Source organism: Cyprinodon variegatus, unplaced genomic scaffold (genome assembly GCF_000732505.1).
Source record: "Cyprinodon variegatus isolate N-32 unplaced genomic scaffold, C_variegatus-1.0 Scaffold352, whole genome shotgun sequence".
NCBI classification, from domain to species: domain Eukaryota; kingdom Metazoa; phylum Chordata; class Actinopteri; order Cyprinodontiformes; family Cyprinodontidae; genus Cyprinodon; species Cyprinodon variegatus.
This window is the reverse complement of record NW_015150805.1, coordinates 118835-140747: the sequence shown is the minus strand read 5'-3', so window position 1 is coordinate 140747 and position 21913 is coordinate 118835. Positions and strand designations below refer to the sequence as shown.

Below are 21913 nucleotides of genomic sequence, written 5' to 3'. Positions count from 1 at the left end.
TCTTTAATTCCTTTATTTAAAGCTGAAAAAAAAAAAAAAAAAAAAACTTTTATTGAATCGATTTTGCAGCAACAGTTGATAAAAGTGTCTTTGACTCATGGTAGCACAATTATACAGCATGATGTGATGTTAAATGTTAAAAACTCCTCCTATTTGTTTAGCTTACACATATTGAGTCCAAGAAGGAGAGTCGTGGCCTGGTGGTTAGGGCATTGAGCTTGGAATCCAGAGGTTCTGATTTCAAGCCCCACTCCCACAGCCCCCACTCTGGGTCCCTGAGCAAAACCCTTAATCCCACACTGCTCCCTGGCGCCACACAATGGCAGCCCACTGCTCCCCAAAGGAAATGGGTTAAATGCAGAGGTACATTTCTCCAATGTGAGATCAATAAAGTTCAGTTATTATTAAAAAGCACATCATTGTTTGTTAGTTCATGCAAATAGCCACTAGATGTCAGTAAAGTATCTTAAATTAGATGTCATTACGTTCAGTCCTACCTGGCAAATACAGATAAGGTCCATCTGTGTCTTCTGAGCCACATTTAGCTTAAGTCTCAGTATTTAAAAGCTTCCAGGTGGACGACTACCTGCCTTTTCTTTACCTGCTAATCACTCACTGGGGAAGCTGGGATGCATCATGTTTGCTTCTACCCCTGGCTTTGGGGATAAACAGATAAATGCAACCATCATGTATGCCATCACCTAATTATATTTTATTTTACACCACCGTCTAACATAATTAATGATGTCAAATCTTGTGAGGTGAAATCAACAAGATGACATACTTTCGAGCTTAGTCTTGGCATTTAGCCTAAGAACAGTCAAGCATGAAAAACAGTGACTCCATAATTTAATGTGACACAAACCTTTAAACCTTTTTAGAAAATAAGAATCAGACATTTCAAATCTATGCTTTAATAGGGATGCTAGAATATGAACTTGACAGCATTTTAATTTTTCTGTCATTTGATATCTTTATAAGCATCTTATGTCATTAAAATATTGATGCATCATTTATTTTCTTTTTTATTACCAGAATTGGTTAATGGAAAAAAATATTTTTTCTTCTTTTTTTTTGCATCTTTTACACCGAAATGTAAAACATTTACAAGTCAGTTATAATTGTTTTTATTCATGGTTTCAGTTCCTTTTAAAATTGGCTTGCACAGGAAGTATGCTGACAAGCTTAGGAAGACACACCCTATCCTCCGCAGTGATGAGAAGCATTAACTTCCGTTGTAGATATCATCTTTCAAATATGAAATATACTCGTTTATATGTGTCATGATAATGTGGTTTTATTCCTGCATTCAGAATTAACTTGATTGTGATAACTGCTGCTCTATTCAGAGCTGATAAATTTCAGGAAAATTTATGATTTATTTTAAGCATCAACAGAAAAACCTGATTTGGAATCTTAAGCAGTTATGGAGCATCTCTGATTTTATTCTGATCAGCTGTGGATGACCTAGTAAACTTTATGCCCCCTTTTTTTATACAGCCATGCATGAGGATGGACACGTTTGAGGCCGAATGAATGGCTTGTTAAAATCCATGGGTCAGAACCACACAGAATTTGCTGCAGGATGGAGTTTGCCCTGCTGTATGCAGCCATTGTTGACATCCTGCCACAGGAAACAGCAGCAAACCTCAATGGAAAAACAGCAGGTGTTATTTTCAACAAAACCATCTCAGACTTGCATATGCAGTACACTGCTTTATTTTCTTGTTTAACAACACCCAAAAACTGTTAACCTGTTTTCTTACCTTCATGCCTTCCCACCTAATTGACAAAAAAGGACGGTCCACTGTGACACATCCAGTGTTTGTGGGTGAATCAATCAGAGGCACCTTTTAAAAGGTTCACTGATCAAGCTCTGTGGACCCGTGTGAACTAGAAGTTTGAGGCCTGTTTCATCAGAGGCCTTTTTACATTATAGTGAGACAGCTGGGTCGAGTGAAGAGGCTTTTAAAAGCAGAAGTTTTACTGAATTATTTCTGAATATGCATAATACATGATGCTGGGAGAGCAGCAAGCAAAGTAGAGAGAGGCAGAGAGGGAATGAGGAAAAGAAAAGAAGCATGGAATCACTTTAATCTCCATGTCCCCCCCCAAAAAAAGAAAATCTTTGTAATACATCCTCACGAGTCCTTTTCTTTTGCACCTTCTGCTATAACTTTTATTGTCTGATTTTTCATTTTTTTCCTCAAACCTTTCTTATGATCCTTTCTGTGCAAAAAATTGAGCTGACCTCCAAACAGGCTGATATTATTCAAAACTTTATTATTTCTTAATATATTGTTGTTGCTTATGTTGAAAAGGAAAAACAAAATGATTTTCCTTACATAAATTCACTATTACATTATACTGGAATACCTGATAGTGGCATGGAGGCATGCATTGTTTTGAGGTGTAAAAGAGGTCCAGGATGCTTTAGCAGCAGCCTTCAGCTTTTTCTTCATTGTTGTTTTTTTTGTTTTTTGTCGTTACACTGTCACAAGTACAGCGCAAAGAAATTTACTCTGCATTTAATCCATCCCCTTGGGGAGAAGTGGGCTGCAATCGTAAGATGCCCGGGGAGCAGTGTGGGGTTAAGCGTCTTTTTCGCAGGGAGCCAGAGTGGCAGTCTGTGGTAATGGGTTTTGAACTCACAGCCTCGGGATTCTATGCTTCGTTCTATGCTCTAACTAACCACTGGACCACCATCCCCCTTGTCTCCTGCCTTCTTGACATGACTGCTGAGTTTTCTAGCTGATCAGCATCAGTCATTATATCAGGTATTGGCACTTTTGGCAGAGTGGGCAGTTGTTGGATTTAGCTGGAAATATAATCAGGTTCTCCTTAAAGCTTGTCAGAACAGGGAGGCATGCAACATTTCCAAACAGAGGTGATTTGCGGTTTGTAAAAAAATAAAAATAAAAAATTTCAGTAGACAAACCAAAGCAGAAGACATGACCCACCAAATCAAACCTGGATTCTGGGCCTCTCTCTCTCTCTCTTTCAAAAGGTTCTGGCTTTCAAATCAAATACTAACTTTGATTAGAAAATAGGGTTTTTAAACTACTAAGCAACAGTGCTACCATTTTTCTTCTCCATCCATTAGATATTGCTGAGGTTATTTTTGGTTCTGGAGAGGATTCATTTAAAAGACATGCAACAATTTTCGCTCTCACTCACGGTGCATTTTTGCGAGGTAGCTCTCAAAGCATTGACTCATCCTACAGTCCATGTCCACACTTTTAAAGTACCTTTGCTTCACAATCCTCTCTAGATTGCTGTAATTCTTATTAAACTTTTTATGCACCGCATTTTATTCTCTTTCTACCTGACCTTGCATTAATATGTTTGAATCCATCAGCCTGAGAGATGTCAGCTTCTTTGGCAATGACTCTCTGTGAATAGCTCCCCTTGTGCCCTACCTGTGAGATCATCCATATAGAACCTCTAGCATCATAGAATTAAAAATGTAAAATGATCACATTAAAAAATAACTAAATATTGTTTGTTTTCTTTGTGCGATTTCTGTCTATAATTCCTCACATTTAAACAAATTATATTCAGAATTTAGCTCATGCACGGCTGCACTGGACTCTGCCCAGACATGCTCAACAGGACTTGATTTGCACCCTCAGGTTATAAATGGAGTCACATTATCTCAGTTTACTGCTCAAGTCACATCTGATGATGTAACATTAAATGCTTTACCCGCCATTGTGTGGCTCTTTGCTGGGCTGACCATAGAAAGGGCAGCAGATGCATAGAGAATGTGTCCAGAAATGGACAACATAGTGTGTGCTTTCTAATGCACTGAATCCAAACAAACAGAGCCAAGAGGATTTTTATTTCCCTTCTTCGTAATTGTCTTAAAATCAATACATTAGAAGAATGAAAGTGAGGAGATGGAAAAGCATGTTTGAATCTTTGATGAAGGGTAATACTGTGAAATTATAGATGAGTATAAACTGATGTGTTAGTTTCCTTGGTGTATTAGGTGAGTGAAAACAAACTAAATGAACCATTATAATGTTTTAGACAGAATTTCATACATGTTTGACTTGTTTTATTGGATTAGGAAGATTGTTTTTCGCTTACAGAGACATGGAGAATGTTGTTTATAATGATTTGTGAAACACCTTGAATTAAAAGAATATTTTATTGTAGCATCAATATTTCAAAGCGATACATTTAGTAAATTGTAACATGTAATCCGACTGTATCTACTCAGTTTGGAAAGTAAGAAAGTTTAGTCTTATTCTCATCCTATAAATACACAGCTCGAAATAAAATGGTAAACGGTCACTTCTTGTTTGCTTTCACTTCCTAAAATAAGATCTGCATTTACGCTGAATTAAAAAACGATTTTATATCCAAACAAAATGGATATAAAAGTGTATTTTTCATTTCATTTCAAAAAGTTTATTTCAAACCTGCACACATTTTACAATGCATATAATGACAAACAATACTATATGCATGGCTTGAAAAGGGGATGGAAGAAGCAAAAGCTTATTTTTCAAAAGATTATTTCATTTTTAAGAGGGAAAGCTGTCTAAACCATTTGACCTTGTGTAAAAAACTGTTACTCTCTTTTGCCAAATCATGAGATAACTGTCATCAGTCACTTTTCTTGTATGACTTCAATTGCTGTAGGTATCTACAGTCTGAAAAGAACAACAAAAACATTTCTGAGAAGGGTCATAAACCACAAATTGTATTTTGGCAGTGCATCTAGGAGGTAACAATAAAGATTTAAAGAACCTCCAGAGCAGCAGGCCTCAGTCCATCTGTGCTTTGTCTATGCATCCTTATCCTTGCAGGGTTAGTGCCTGGTGCCTTTCTCTAGTTGTCTTAGGGACTAAATGAGAGGTGAGGGAAACTTCCCAGACAGGTTATCAGTTCTTCACTCTGTAAAGGTCAGTGTTAATGATTCAACAATAATAAAGAGTCTGTGTAAAATGGCACCAAGGGAAGGAAACAAAAAAGGACGGTCAAGAGATTTGGAAAAAAAAATGTTGATGGGACAAAAGTAGAAGTTTTGAGAAGGGTCATCTTCTGTTAGATCTGTCTTAAAACTAACAAGGAATTTTAAGAAAGAAACAAATAACAAGCAGAGAGTCAATCATGTTGGTTCTAAGTAGGAACCTGCTCAGGTGATCACCTGGATGACTTCTCATAATTAATGGAACCCCCCCCCCCCCGACCAAGGAAAAAAAAGTGGTTGAAAAGACTTTGAATAGATGACATGATTTACGTCCAAATGATGCTTACGTTTGGTTGAAAAGTGAAAGATGAAATATGGTCAGCAGCACCAAATTCCTGGGGGTGCACAACACAGACAACCTCACCTGGACTGTAAAAACTACCTCACTGGTCAAAAGGGCACAAAAGCGAATGCCCTTCCTGCGGAGGATGAGGAGAGCCCACCTGCCCCCACCCATTCTCACCACCTTCTACAGAAGCACCATAGAGAGCGTTCTGACCCGCTGCTTCACTGTGTGGTGTGGAGGCTGCAGTGACTCAGACTGGAAGAATGCGAGAAGAGTGGTGAGAACTGCAGGGAAGATCATCAGGGCTCCTCTTCCCGCCACTAAAGACATTTCATCCCAGCGCTGATGGTCCCGAGCTTGTAACATCATAAATGACCCTTCACAACCTCACCATGGACAGTTCTCTCTGCTGCCCTCTGGGAAGAGACGTTTGCAGCATTCAATGCAGGTCCAGCAGATTCTGCAACAGTTTCTTCCCCATCAGACTACTGAATGTTGAAAAAAATTAAAAACTGAAAAAAGAGAAAAACAAAAAAAAACCCTGAATGTTGAAAAAAACTCTAAATCATGACACAGTGTCTGCAGCAAAATGACCTTATCAATGCGGTTTTTTTTTGCACCATACCCCCCCCCCCCCCCCATATATATATATTTATAACTATATATATAACTATATATTTGATCACTGCTGCACTTTAAGAAATGGAAATGTCATGAGAGCTACTGTATACGTAACGATAGTTCGTTTTGTGTAGCTCTCTGTGTATAACAAATTTACAATAAAGTTATTTTAAGTCTAAGAAAAGCTGTAATTTTGACCTTCAGCTCAAGTACACCTAGATGAATCTATGTCTGAAAGGCTTAAAGAAAAGTAAAAACTTAAGACTTAAATCTAGTTTAGATACTGGGTCTGGAAATTGAACACTGGTTAAAAGCAGAGACAGAAGAACATGTTAGGGGCCAAACTCTTTGTCCCCCATTTTTTTTTAAATCAACAGCTAAATCACCATATCTTCACTACATCTAACATTTTACAGTGAGGCTACTGAAAGGAAATGCTACAAAAAATTTAGTTATCCTGTTGGTAACACGACTTTGTTTCTTTGCTACAGAAATAGAGAGACTTGGTGATCCAAATGCTTGAGAATTAAAACCGAGACTCTGGATAAATCAGAAAAAAAAGATTTAATAAAATTAACAAGCAAATAATAACAACAATAATAATAATATTAGTAATAACAATAGTCCCAAAATAGAATTTTTGCTGCCAAGAATACTAAAGGCTGCATGGAAGAAAAAAAAGACTTTAAACGTATTCTTTTACAACTATATCTTTTAGGCGTTGTTGTGCTCCCTCTACTGGACAAAAGGTAACTATCCAAAAGTGGATTTTACTTTTAAACCATCTGATAAAAATGCTATCACTCCAAAAAGTAAAAATGCTGATGCTAAAGTAAAAATGATTCTTGTTTCTTCAGATTTCCTCTGGAGAATCCAGATAGACTGGCTTTAGAACTGAGAATGCGCGCGCATCGCCTGCTGCATTTAATTGTGTCCATTCTTGCACGCGCATGCTGGACACGCGTCTGTGCGCCGACTGCGATTGCGCTTTTTGCACAGTGTTGAATTTGTCCCGTGGATGTATATGAAAAGGGAAGCGCTCCCCTCCTTTGCTGTTTTTTTTTTTTTTTTTTTTTTTGCATGCGCTGCAAAAGTGTTTCAGAACGCGAGGCGGTGCACAAGCAAGGCGTTGGTGAGTGAAACTGTTTTTTAAGAGGAAAAAAAAAAGAGAGAATCAAAGTACAAGGTGGCAAACAAAACACCGGAGCAGTGTGTCTCTACTAGATGTGTTTTTCATTGTTTTTGGAGCGCACGCCCCTTTGAGAGCCAGGAGCGGAGGAGGTCTGTTATTATTCCAGTTGATCCTGAGCAGCCCAGCTCCAGACGCTGCTGCGCGCTGCCCCGGACCACAGCTAATCGACTGCGCTCATAAAGGAATGGGTTGTTTTTACGCTGAAGGGGACGGAGCTCTGCTCTAGGTCCGCTGGATCATGTCAGGGGTACACGCTTCAGATACGGGACATTTTTTGGATCCTGCCATCAGCGCGCCGCAAGCTCAGGGCGCGACCAACGCGGCGGTGATCGGCGGCGACGGGGCCGCGCTGCCTCCCACCGCTTCTCAGTCATACTTGGAGGTGTCCAGGGCTGCCCAAGGCTATGCGGCCGAAGGAGTGTACACCAATGGACGGTACAGGGATCAGAGCAGCCCACGGATCGGGAGTGGCAGTCGTGATAATTCCGCGGAGAGAATCCAGGGAGCTGGAAACGCACCTTGTGGCATAATGAAGGTTAGTGATTAAAGCTTATCTCCACTGTCAGTGATCTCCAAGGTTACACGAAGGAAATCTGTCTCAGGTCAGCATCGTAGTCTGTTTTGGAGAGTTTTGGAGAGGTTGTTTATTTAAAAAAATAAATAAATAGGGCAATTACAGCACTTAAGGTTTTTCAACTCTGAAAATAAGTTATTTTTCAGGAACATGTAAAGCATGCAACCAATTTGCATTTATTAGCTTAAAGAAAATGTAAAAGTTTAGGTTTCTGCAAAACTTCATAGCTGTTACTTTTATCCATTTTTTTGCAGCATAGTTTCAAAACCTGGTGAATTTAGTTTATGTTTTTTTTCTGGTTTTGCAGAAAAAAAAGGTAAATGCATTCAAGAAAGCCTTTTTAAAATGGGTTTGGTCTGTAATAATGTGCAAATGAAAATGTAATCTGCTCTACCTTTAGCCCAGGGGTAATCTAAGTTTTTAATTGAGTGAGCTGCAGAATACCCTGACATCTTTTTAAGGCTCTTGATGCTGATGTGGAATTTGGCCTCTTTTCAAACTTTTTTCTGAATATAACACTCACTTCTAAGTCTGGAGCAGATGATCTTTCTCCTTTTAGCCCTGTCAGTAATAGATGATGATATTATTTTTAATGGCAGCCCTGCCCTAATTAGTGCTTTCATTATTAGAGGTTAATTAACTGGTCTTCCGCAAACCACTGGCAAGACACCAAGGTTATTTTTTCATAATTTAAGATCACATTATACATTCAGCCCTAACTGTGCAGACTTTAGTTATATCAGTTTAGTTTTCATGGAAACTGAGATAACATGTTTTTTTTTTTCTAATTGAATACATGCATGGGAAGAATACACACCCCTCCTTTTAAACCATGGCATGTGCATCCTATCATTAAAGCAGCTATTGATTAATAAAATATAGTTTAAAACTTTTTTTTTTTTACTTTTTTTTTTAGCCATTAATTTTATTTGGAATTTTAAAAAAATCTGGAGGGTTTTTATTTATCTTGATATTATGTATCTTCAGAAGTCACCTAAAAGTCTGTGTAGATGATATTATCTCGATTTAATACCAGCTCATCTCTGAAGACTTTTGAGGTTTGTTAGATTGCATGCCAAAAAAGAAGAAAAAAAAAAAAGCATTGTGAAAACCAGGAAACACAGCTGACAGGTCGGGGTAAAGTTGTGAGAAGGTAAAGCAGTTTAGATAATCATAACCTTAGGTTTGAACGTCACACAGAGCGCTGTTCAATCATTTTTATCATCGGAAAACTTCTAGCTGCCAAACTAAACCGAGGAGAGCTTTGGAGCTGCACCAATCCACTGCTGAAGTGGGAATATCTTTAGACTGTAGTGGGACCCAATGAAAACTTTTAATTTGGTAATCTCAAGGTGTGTAATTAATTAGTTAATTATTTGCAATTAATTGTTTCATTAAAATAAAATGTGTATTGTCCTTTTAATGCAAACCTTTTTGGCTCCTAAACATTTGAATGTATAAATATTAGAAACACAAATATTGATTGTTTTTCATCCATTATTCAGGCTCTTCAACCATTAGATTGGTTGATGGTTATGATTTTGTAGCATTTTATTTTAGAAACTCCTGATTTTTTTATGCAACTTCTTTTAAGAGCCACTTCTTTAGTAGCGTGAACAATACATCACATAAATTATAGAACAATTCCTTCCAATAAATATGGTTAAAATATTGCAACTATGCTTGCAAGACTGACTTAAAGAGTTTAAAGTTTGCTGTAAACAGATTTTTATTACTGAGAACAGAAGTATGACAGTTGAGCTGTGCATAAAGCATTGCCTTTCAGAGCTCAACATTTGCTATTCAACATGCAACATTTAGTGTAATCCAAACATAGATACCACTGACGCTACTTCTTCTCCTTATGCCAGTTATTAAGACAAACAATCCATGTTGCAGCCCACTTTACCGGGGAGTTGTTCAGCTTTTCAGACATGAACTTACTATGTTGGATCTGAAGCTCGTCATCTGATTCGATGTGTGAAGCAATTAGCGTTGTGAAGGTTTCTGCAACCGCAACTTAAGTTGCACTTGGATGGTGTATAAGCTGGAAAAGCCCCAGTGGACCAATGCTTGTGATACGGCTTGTATATCGGATTCACGATTGTACAAAAAAACAGCAAATACAAATGCCCCCCTTGGGACTTTAGTATGTAAAATGAGAGAGAGAAAAAAAAAAAAATATATATATATATATAATTTAACTTCTGAAAGTAGAAATAGAATATGTCTAGTTAGTTTGTAAGTAAAATATGTACTTTACTGCCTAATATTGGTCATACATTCAAATCTTCATCAGATTGACCTGATTTTTCGCCTCAACACTATGCACAAACATTAGCTTTAACAGGTGCAGACTGATTGAGCATTGGACACTCAGTTGGAAAGGTCCATGCATAATTTCAGCACACCTACTCGCATTTCAGTCACACATTGCATGTGTGTTTGAGTAGTGGTCCAAAAGGTGAAGGGGCAGGGATTCATGGGACGAGGTAAGCACACGAGCAATCACAGCAGCCCATTACCTCATTAACATGGCCCTCAACATGCAAATTTTGGAAGACGTGAGTTTGCTTGTTTCTCTCTTTATCTAACATCCGGCTTTGCCTTCTTCTAATGTCCTCAGCAGGGGGAGGGTGTCATGCCAGAGAGACTTTCAAATGGCTAAAGGCGAGGATTTGTAATACATACTTATTATGTAACCTTGGGCTGTGGATAGCTGATCAGCTCCTTCATGGCTCCAGGTGGCAGGGAAGAAAAAGAAGCAGATTGATGGTTATTTTACTATTACTTTACTATGTCTTTTGTCTTCACCCTGGAGTTAGAAACAGAAAAGATGTTAGCAATCAAATCTGGGAAAATGTATTATTTAGATGAATTAGAGAGAAGAGANAAGATGTTGAAAGGCATACAAAAGATGTGAATAACTACCCTGAGGTTTGGCCAAATTAATGCAAAACGAAACAAAAAACCCTCAAAAATGTTAAGATCTTATTATATTAGCTGTTATATAATGAGAATTACTCAATTATTGAATACAATTTTATATATAAAGCACCTTAATCACCTAAACCAAATGGCCGAACACAAAACATAAATATAAAACACATTTCAATTCAGTAAAAATAATTCAAAAAAAGCAATGAGCACTTATTATGTTACTCTTATGAGTAGATACAATTATTTTAGGATTTGGTTTCTTGGTCTTTTTTCTCTTTTCTTTTAATTCGTTGGTGTAATTAGATATTTACAGAATAAAATCTCATAAAATTAAAAACGACATTTTAATAAAGCTGTTAGAATATCTATCTATCTATCTATCTATCTATCTATCTATCTATCTATCTATCTATCTATCTATCTATCTATCTATCTATCTATCTACGCTACATTTAAGGCTAGTTTCACAATTTAAATGAGCAGTTTTAAAGCTGTATTTGTGGGGCTCTGATGGTTCAGTGATGGATTTGTAGTCAATCTTTTGTCATTTTTATCTTCATCACAATAAACAGCGTAAAATATTTGGACATAAAACTAACTCATATCACCAGTTCGACATTCCCTGAAAACCTGAACATTTGCTGATAAGATGGCAAACAACCTCCACGGACTCCTTTCGCTGTGGAGGAGCAGAGACTCTTCTCAAAGCTCCCTGTCTAATGATTGAACTCCCTAACTTATTTGTAATGCTGAGAGTCCAGCCACCCTATGGAGAAATGTGTTGTTTTTAAGTAAAATCCTTATTTGAGAGCTTACTTTTGTTTTAACTCCTGTCTGGTAACAAAATCATTTAATTATATTAACCAATTAAGTTTCACAAAGAATAAAAAGAACATAAAGTAATTTTTTTTCTGTATTTTACGATCATTTGTGTATACATTGAATATTTTAAAGGTATGTGTGAAATTCAAAGCCTCTGTGTCACCAGGACCAGAATGTAGCCGTATGAAATCTGTGTTAAATCGGTGTCTTATATTCCTCCTTTTGCTCCCACTACTTCTGCTTCTAGCTGTTGATTTCCTAATATTCTGTTTGACTCATCACCCCAAGGACACCTCAGTACAAAGTTAAAAAAAGGGATAATCTGGCATGCTTTATATACCTTCCCGCTCATTTTAACACAGTATGTGCAGAAAAAGAGATCCCCACGCTATTGAATAGGATGTGATGTAATGAGGATACAGTAACAACAACGAAAAAAAAAAACTTGGGGTGAAATGCATATCTTTGCTATGAGATTTCAAAGAGCATAAGTGATTCCCACGTCTCCTGGAGCCGCAAGCTGCACTCAACACTCGGATATTTTTGGAGAAACAGAGAACTGCACTGCGTAGAATAAGAGACAGCGGAAGATGTGAAATGGTGATTACAGACATCTAGGGCTGCTGAATCATCGCTCCCTGCCTTGGATGCTTTCCACAAAGCAGCGAAAGACAAACATTTGAAATAGACCTCTTTATATTTCTATTTAACACTTAGCACCAAACAGTTTTCATCTAACTAAAGGTCCCTCGTTCCTCGAGCAATAACAAAGCTCACAAAGCTGGGATTGTATTTGTGAAACAGGAGTAATTAACGCCTCAGTGCTGTCAAGTGAAGCTGCGAGAATGAGTGACTTGTCATGGGAATTTTTTTTCTATTTCTTGAGAGTCTTTATGGAGTTTCCCTATATTCTGTGGTGTTGCATGTTTTTTGTCTTCACTACGCCGGAGTTTTAAAACCAAAGAATAGAAAGGTAGAGCTTCTAACAGGCCTGAGTGTTCAGTTTTCACTGACTGCACTGAGAACAAAAATGGCTTGAGTAAAAATGTTTACCATGTTTGAAAGTCTCCTCTTTACAAACAATTTATTTTAGTCAGAAAAGAAAACATTTATTTGTTTATTAATTTATTTGATTGTCATCCCTGCATGTTTTGAGGGAATTCGGTTTTTCAGTTATTCTTTTGGGAATCTCTAAAAAAAAAAGTAATGGTACTACAGAGGAGGAAGAATGCCTGCGGTTGTGTTATTTGTCAGTATGTCAGAGAAATAACTTGAGGTGAAATAATGTGAACAGGACATTGATCCGGTCAGAAGATGCATTAGAGTCCTGTGGAATGATCCTCGCCCTTCAGGACGGATGTTGTAAGGATGAGTTATTCTCATATTTGTCAGGCTGATGGTCTCCAGGAACAGCAGTCTGTTGGATGGGTAGGATAATACATCTGCAAGGACTGCTCCGATCTGGCTTTTCTCCTGCATGTTCTTTAGTGCCTATATATGGCACCTACCCCTTGATCACACTTGTTGTCATGTCAATCTGCAGTCAGGCAGAACAAAAATGAAGCTGTGCACAAAGATTAGAGCTAGTGATGAAACCATGTGCAACCCTCAAGAAAAGAAATGATTTAAAAAAAGTTTTACCTACTGATGTCACTTTTTGACATATTCAGGCTTAATATCAAATGTTTCTTTTTGTCGTAGGTTAGGTTTTATGCAGACTTATCAAGCTATTCATAAGCAGATGATTAAGAGGCATTCTGTTAGATTGTGGTGTTAATTTGAGTGTTTATTGGATGTCAGGGAATGGAGCTCTGCTTCTCTGCATTTCATCCAATACACATCCTAATTAAAAAGAGAAGACAATGATGGTCGCAGGTGAATCCCACACCAACATTTGTAACAGCTTTGCTTTATTTACTCAGACAGTCAATGTGTTAGGTTTGCCAAAGGGAGTCTCTATTCTGTCTTCATGTTCACACAGTTTCATTCATTTGCTGCTCCTCATGCTGCCTGAGGCTTTCTGATGGACTAATCTATGTGCCTGAGATCAGAAGGGAGGAAAAGAAAGATTAATTCACCACAGGGTGTGCACGTGCGCACAAGCACTTAAAAAAATGGGGAAATGGGGAAAATGGGGAAATTTGCAGGCTCCCTACAAAGAGCAGCATCAGCCTTTATCACCTACACATATGAAAGTTGAAGAAAAAATTGACGCTCTTCGTCTTTGCAATGTCAGACATAAAAGTAGTTTTGAAGTTAACTAGTAACTGGAAACAAGAGCAGAGATTTGTAGGAGGAAGGAAGTGAGGTTTGCTTCTGCGTGCAAACAATTCCAACTCATTGCAATCAGATCAAACAGATAAGGTATGCTTTATATATATATATATATGATAAAGTTTTCTCTCATTTAAAATTTGTATTTGCTATGGTTTTTAACAATCTGGTTCAAAATTAGGTGCCTGCAGCAAAAAATATTTCTCTTGGAGAGGATGGATCCTACTTTTCTAGTTCACTACTAGTATATTAACAGATGCATCCAAGCTTTGGATGAAATGTTGCTTCAAGTTTAAGGTTGGCCTTGAGAGAATTAATTGCAAAATTTGTGGAAAAACATAAATGTGTTGTTGTTTCATTCCTTCTGCGTAAAAGTATTATTTTCTTCATCTTCAGTGCTGGCTGAATTGGAAAAGGGGCTGCAGGTACTTTAGGTCATTTAAAGCAAAGATAATAGGAAGTAAAATGAAAATTCAAGCAGCAAGCCGAGAGCAAGTAAAATTCCCAGCATGTTTTGATTTTGTTATAAACTGAAGCAAAGATATAGACAAAATTGGATGACTTAATTTAGTTGAAGTTTTCATCTGCTTAGTACACAGAAAATAAAACCACAATGCTGTTCTCTAATTGGAGGAATAACAATGGAATGTAATACCAGTCATTTAGTTGAGCTATCTTTCTCAATGGGATATAAAGTTGGATGCTACAGCCACTACAGAAGAGCCACTTGTTTATCATCAGCTGTACTTTAAACTAAGTTACTATATAAAACTTACTGATGGTGAATCTTTAGGTTTTAAGCCATGATTACCAGTTTTCAGTATAAAAACTAGTAAAGCACTCGGAGAGCGTATGCCTCCACCAAGCAGCAGATCTCCGGCCTTTTTGAATCCGATGCTGAGGCTGTTAATATAAAACTGCTGCCCCCCTCTGGTTTAGTGGGGAGCTGCTTGTTTTGTAACCATCCTTATCTCTCAATGTTAGAGAATTGAAAAAAAAAATCCTGTATCCAGATTATGATATGGATTACAACACAAATATAATGGATTGTTTCTTGGCATGAGGACACCTCCATAACTTTATCTCGTACACATACAGACAGACAAGCACCCATTCAAGCTCTCCTAAAAACACAACCACCTTGGCGGAGGGAATTAGGGACGCCTATAATGGCTTCTCAAGCTTTTGACCACCCATTGATGAGGGGAAGGAGAAATAGTGTTTATAAAGTAATAGTACTTTATATTTATTTTGTATTAACCTACACTTTCTAGTTATAGAAACATGGAACTATACTTTTTAAGGGTATAGTCAAACCCACCATATTCTATCCAATTTAACGTGAGCAGTTTTATTTAACTATTTAACAATAGGCATTTGGCTCCCTTCTCACTGGAAAAAAAAAAGGCTGGGTGTAATTCCAAGCTGGCAAACTGCGTGGCCTCTGCCCCCCTGCGGCTGCATGTCTGGTTACACCATCCCACTGGGTTAGCTTCGATGATCTCACCAGTGTGACAGAAATCAGGAAAGTAAACAATGGAGAGCAAGGTGTAAGGAACCCCGGGTGTAGTAAGTATGCTTTATTATTTGATTCTTTTATCAGTCCGAATCCCTCTTATCAGTGCTGCTCCATGTTTATCAAATGTAAAAATAGTTGTTTTGGCTTTTTAGATCAGAAGCGACTCCTGCTGTGTGTTGATGTCTGTATGTTGCATTCAATGGTATCACGTAATTTAGCGGGTCAACTCTGGTGCAGCTCGCCGAGCAGAGCCAAGGTGATTTTAACTTTGGAAATTTGTTTTTTTAATTACGCATTAAATCTGTAAATGGACCATATAGTGATGCTTTAAAGTTTAATATTCTCACCTCAAATTATCTTAAAACATACTTTTATTGAGCAACAAAAAAAAAGTACATTTCATCAAGATGAAATTAGGAAATGGGGACAGTAACGTTTTCATTTATTTTTACAAGTTTATTAGTATCAACAAAAATCAAGTGTAAAAGCCAGGAATATGTATATTAACACTGGTTGTATTTTCTTAAGATTAATAAAAATGATAAATAGTGTTTTTTTTTTATAGAAAACTAGAACTTTGTCTCTGGGTTGGGAGTGAGAGTGAAGGGGTCAAGGGCGGTTTGCAAGGCTTTCCGATTTTGGGGGTCTAAAGAGCTCTGCCTCCCCCTAAAGGGAAAGTAACATGAGGAAAAGTATTATTTTTTTTTTTCCTTTTCCAGCATTTTATTGTTATTACACTGTCACAAGTACAGAGCAACGAAATTAACTATCTGCATTTAACCCATCCCCTTTGGGATCAGTGGGCTGCCATTGTGCGGTGCCCACGGAGCAGTGTGGGGTTAAGGGGCGTGCTCAGGGACCCAGAGTGTTAGTTTGTGGAAGTGGGGCTCGAACTCAGAACCTCTGAGATCCAAGCTATATATCCTAACCACTAGGCCACTACTCCCTTCTGACTCCTGTCTGCTCTCTTTTTTTACTTTTCCATATAGATTGTTCTTGCTTCTGTTCAGTTGTCCTTCCCATCAGTGTTCCAGTTTTCCTCCACTCTCATTCAGTCTTCTTTCTCTCTCCTCTTCTATCAGTCTTACGCTGTTCTAAAACAGAGACATTAATCAAAATCACTTCCAAAATCATTAGAATGTATGACAGGAATACATATTATTATCTCATCTGATTAAATACTAAAAATGCTAATTAATATTTATTTTGGATAATATTTTGAGCTAGAAGCAAAACATTAGAATGAAGATTAGATAAGTTGTTGTTTCTTACTCCATCATTTTCAGATCAAACAGGTCGTGTCTGAGTTTTCCTGTCACTGACTCCTATTTTTAATGAGAAATGTTCTCATATCCAAACTTAGTGTAGAAGCAAACCCTAGCCCGGAAGTCTTTGCTCATAAATCACCTCCATAAATCAGAAAAACAACTTATAATAACTAACTTTCTGAAATATAAATTAAAGGTCACCAATCAGTTCTAAAACATTTTTAAATGAACTCTTGTCGAACCTTGGAGAACCACCGTACCAGATTAGTGCATTACAAGGAGTTTTCAGTCCAAGTCTTTTTCTCATACCAGCAGTAAACTGTGCTCCTGTCTTACTTTTTTTATGGGTAATTTTTTTAAACTGGACATGAACTAAACATGTATTAGGAAATCAGCTCAATCCAAATTAAAAAGAATTGAATAACACACTCACCATAACACGGGACAGCTCCCGATCAGCTGTGTTGGATAGTGATAACGAACTTCCGCTTTTACTTCCTCCTCATCTGTTTAAAAAGTGGTGTACTTTTTTTCTTCTTTTAATGGCCTCATTAATGGTGCAGGGTTATTGTTTTTTTCCCCAGCATTTTTATTGTCATTACACTGTCACAAGTACCGAACAACGAAATTAACTCTCTACATTTAACGCATCCCCCAGTGGGTTGCCATTGTATGGTACCCAGGAAGCAGTGTGGGGGTAGTCTGTGGAAGTGGGGTTTGATCCTCAGGATTCCAAGCGCAATGCCCCAACCACTTGGGCGCTACTCCGCAAAGCCTGATTTGCTGGATCTGATTTTGGACCATACCTATATTATTTTTTTTTTTTTAATAACTAACATTCTTAGTAATAAAAACCTTTAGAACCGATGTTGGAAGGCCACAACAAATCTTCATGTCCCAATCTTACCTTTTTTTTTAAACACTGAACAATAAATGTGAAATAATGCAAACTGGCTTTAACTGCACAGGAAGTAATGCCCTTAAATATGAGGGGAAATTAGTTTCCTTCGCAGTAGCAAATAAGATTGGTGAATAAGCTGGGTTTGACATACAAGTGTCTGAGTGTTTAACCTAAAAATAAGGAAATTGGTGCCAGTCGATTAATTCTCACCAAACAGATATAATAGCCATTGGTACACGGAATTTATTGGTTTCATTTTCCTGTTTGGCCTCTCAATGATCATATTAAAAGCCTTCTTATGGTAGAAGAAGAAATTAGATCTGATTTGTTTTCTGTGGTGCAAATACTGATCACGATATAATCTGTAGCATTGTGTCAGAAATGTTTTGAATCAAAGGATAAGATCTCTCTAATGGATTTTTGTGTGCTTCACTGGTAATATTATATAATTTAATTGGCAGTGCCATGGCTCCAGACAAATTCAAAAAGTAAGCATCTGGCTTTATCAATTAGTCATCCTGGAGCACAACACCCACATGATAAAAACACCAGATGTTACTGAATATATACTGCATTTTTAACACCCTACTTTTCCTTTTTCCATAAAGGATGAGGCATATTTTTACAGTATATCTGTTTATTACAATTAATCCTAAAGTTTCTACAGCTGTGATTGTTGCCTTCTGCTTGATTTTGATTTAAAGATGTTGGACACCCTGTGTCTTCTGCTGCTGTGTCCTCTCTGAAGCTAGCTGTGACCTGGTGTGTCCTGCCCCGGGGTTTCTATTTGCAGGTTGCAGTGCAAATACAGACATGTGACTAAAGCATTCCACTAAACTCATAAGCACTCACACACACGCACACGCGAGTGCACCTGCACACCGTTTTTGAGCAATATTTATTTTTGGTCCTTTTAACCTTAACAAAATGCACATGCATATTAACCGACTGTGCCTTAATTGGTACTTTGATTTATTAGATTATAATTTGCATGTCGGTGCACACTGTATTTGCATTTCTCTTTTGCATGCGTGCATCAGTGGTTTTAAGAAAAACAGAACTGGGCATCTATTGTAGACCAAGCTTTCTGTACAGACTGACATGCTGTTGATCAGGTGAAAACATTGAAACCCTCTTAGCAGATTCCTAGTCATACTGTAGTTATTTCATATATAAACAAAAGTAAAGAACAAATAAATAAAGTAAATAGAAATAAAACGGATTGCTTTTATAACTGAAATAAAAACTGGTGACATAATTATGAGGTTAACAAACTAATTAAATCTAAGGCGGCACCTTAATCACACATTGAAATGTAAGTTTAAGCAAACCTATTTCCAGTCAGGCACCTACACAACACCCTCCATTAATCATATTGTAGTTGGTATGTATGTCTCTGGGACATACATGCCGACTTTGATCAGATTTGTGTGTGGCCACACATTATGATTTTCAATAGTTTATAGGTCATTTTTCTCCAAATACAATTGAAAATAGAAGTACAATAAAAAAAAAAGATTATATATACATTTGTATTATTAGATAAGGTTGTTTTACTGGTTATAATAAACTTTTTTAATATAACCCCAAGAAATTAGTAGATATTAGTAGATAGATATAGAAATTAGTATATCCAGCATTGTGGGTAATTATTTCGGATAAAGTGTCACACTGCTAAATAGGAAATGAAGCATCTCATTTTTTTTTTCTTCTCCTAATAAAATCAGAAACAGGTCTCTCCATTCTAAGCAATGGTCTAGCTGATGCTTAGATCACAGACTGAAAGGATTAATCTGAAATTTCCTAAATAAAATTAATAACAATCCACTGGACTTGGTTTCCAAGTTTGAAGACATTTCGCTTCCCAACCTGCAAGCTTTTTCAATTCAAAATGTCAGAAATAGTGTTGAGTTCGAGGCTTCATAGAGTAGCCCAACAAAGCCTTGTTTTTTGTTTTGAAAACTTGAAAAGTGGAACAGATAAAAAGGGGTCCACCTTTTTGGAATGGGGGACGTTTGGCTTTTTTTGTTGGACTGCAATACCCCATACCCATCTAAGTGTCTGAAAGGTCGGTCGTTAAAGGCGATTGTCGGACGAGGTCCTCCGCTCTTCTGTACAGGTGGTGGGACAGCGATAATAATGGGAAGGGATTAAATCAATAGCTGCATTGTAAGTTTTCAGATGATTTAATACCTTAACCTTTCAGACACTTAGATGGGTATGGGTACTATATAAAGCCTCTAACTCAACGCTATTCCTGACATTTTGAATTGAAAAAGCTTCCTGGATGGGAAGCAAAACATCTTCAAACTTTAAACCAAGTCCAGTTGATTGTTTTTAAATATTTTCAGAATGACTTTGACCTGGATGACTGAACCTTCACCAGCAAGATTAAACTGAAAGTTCTTAATCGGTCACAAGTCTCCAATGCTCAAGTTCTTATATTAACTTGACATATTTACCCTAAATTTTTATTTTCCAGTTATATTTTCTGTATATCAATCATTAAATATTTGCAGCAGAACTCTTGGATGTAAAAGTTTAATCACCCAGTTGCAAGCAGCGGTCTTGATTCACAACTGTGATGCAAAAATGTATGTTTTTAGTTGATATATTAAATGTAAAGTTTTCAGCCCTTTACTTGTAACACCAAGATTTTTTTATTTACCCAAGTAGCTTATTAACGTTGTTGCATAATGTAAAAATCCCAATCCCAAGCAGGTCAGAGTGAGTGAATATAAACACACAGCAGTTCAGCATAGTATAAAAAATGTGGAAATTGCTATCAGGGTTTTTTGAATTGGGGAGAAGGTAAATGACTTTTGAGTCATCTAATCCCAATTAATTTTTTCCAGTGTTGTTTTGTTATGAAGTTAGAAGAGTGAACACAGCGGTATGAATGAAGGAAACTGTGAGGTCATGATTGATTTTATAAAAAGGTCAGCTAAGCATGAAACAAGGACATCGGTTAGGTAATCAGTAAGAATTAAGGTCAGTGTGTAGCGTTGATTGAGTTTAGGGGAACAAGTGTTTCTATGTAAACAAGTTCATCAATAATTAACAAATATTCACACCTCTTTGAGAGAAGACAGTTGTTTTCATAGTAACTTTCACCAGAGATATAATTTCTGCCACAAAAAACCTAAACAAAGTTTTACAACAGTCCTAGGTTATCAGTTATAATTCTGAGTATTTCACATTTAGAAATGACAAAAAAGGAAAAAAAAGACTTGTGGAGGACCGGAACAAAAGGTGTATATCAGTAAAGCAAAGTCTAATGTTTATTTAGCTGCTATTTGATGTCAAAGTGAAAAACAGTTATCTTTGCTGTATAAACTAAGCTCAGTACTTTGTTTTAAGGGTGTGCTGAGATTGACTCACATCGTTCAGCTCTACACTAGCCCAGTGGCCGCTCACACCTAGTGTGCAAACAAGGGTGCCATTGTGGATTTTGAAGTTATCTGTAACATTTCTTACACCGAAACACTTGACAGCCCAGCCCTAGTATATAAATAGTTGCAGCAAACTCTAAAATAAAATAAATAAAATAAATAAATTTGATCGATATCCCTTAACTTCACTTGATCAAAAGGTGTAACTGCAATAAAATTATGTATAAAACATAATTAAAACATTTTGTCAAATATCAGATCAGTTACATGCAGATAAGTTTGAACTGTGCTGTTATTTGAGATGCACTAATCAATTTATTTTAAATTTTTATTGATATCAATATGGTTAGAGCGATCTAGTGATTGCACACAGAGCCGCTAGCAATGATCTTTATCTTTGCTAATATACCTTTTTTAATAATGTTTATGTCAATCATGATGCCTTTAGTCACATGACAAGGTATAAAGTCAACTCCTTCAACAGATCGTATCGGATATTGGCCGACACTTTCCTGGGAAGAATATTTGAGTTAAAAAACGTATCTGTGTTGTAGTATTATTTTCTCCATTGCAATCATGTTTTAAAGAAGGGGGTTCAGTAAGGGCCTGAACTTCAAAAGGTTTGAGTCTATTAAAAGATGTGAAAATGTGTTATAACTTTCAGAGTTTATCTTCATACAAGGCACAAATCAGTTGGTAGTTGCAAAAATAGTGTGGCAGTAGGTAGAAACTTCTTTTGAAGATGATATGCTAATGAAAATATATTGGAAATTTATAGGTGGAGGGTATACATGTGAAATGCTTTCCATCCGCAATGTGATTTATCAAACCAAAACTGATTTCTGGGTCAGTTTTAGGTCTATTTTGGTCATTTTGAATGTCAGGTGCAAACTCTTTTATGGGCTCTGCACAAAGCTTGGTTATGTTTTATTAAACTTGTAGAGGCCAAGGCAAACCAGGGTCATTTTGAGTTACAGATCCTGATAAATGGAGTCTAGGCTTTCCAATGATATCAAACTCGTACAAATAGAATAATAGAAGAAGAAATGACCATTGGAATGTTGGCACTTTGCAAAGAACATTATGGAGAAAACTAACTTTAAAGATTCTTTATAATCACCCTGGAAGCCAGCTGAGTAGTAA

The 21913-nt window shown here is 37.0% G+C and overlaps 1 protein-coding gene across 1 annotated transcript in view; it reads left to right on the top strand.

Moving 5' to 3' along the window:
• Positions 1-6935: 6935 nt before the first annotated feature.
• LOC107091794 (inactive phospholipase C-like protein 2) overlaps positions 6936-21913 on the top strand; it is a 96293-nt gene continuing 81315 nt past the window's right edge. Inside the window, exon 1 of the mRNA XM_015385950.1 lies at positions 6936-7615. Within this exon, the coding sequence (XP_015241436.1) occupies positions 7319-7615 (297 nt within the window). The 5' untranslated portion in view covers positions 6936-7318. The remainder of the gene's footprint in view (positions 7616-21913) is intronic.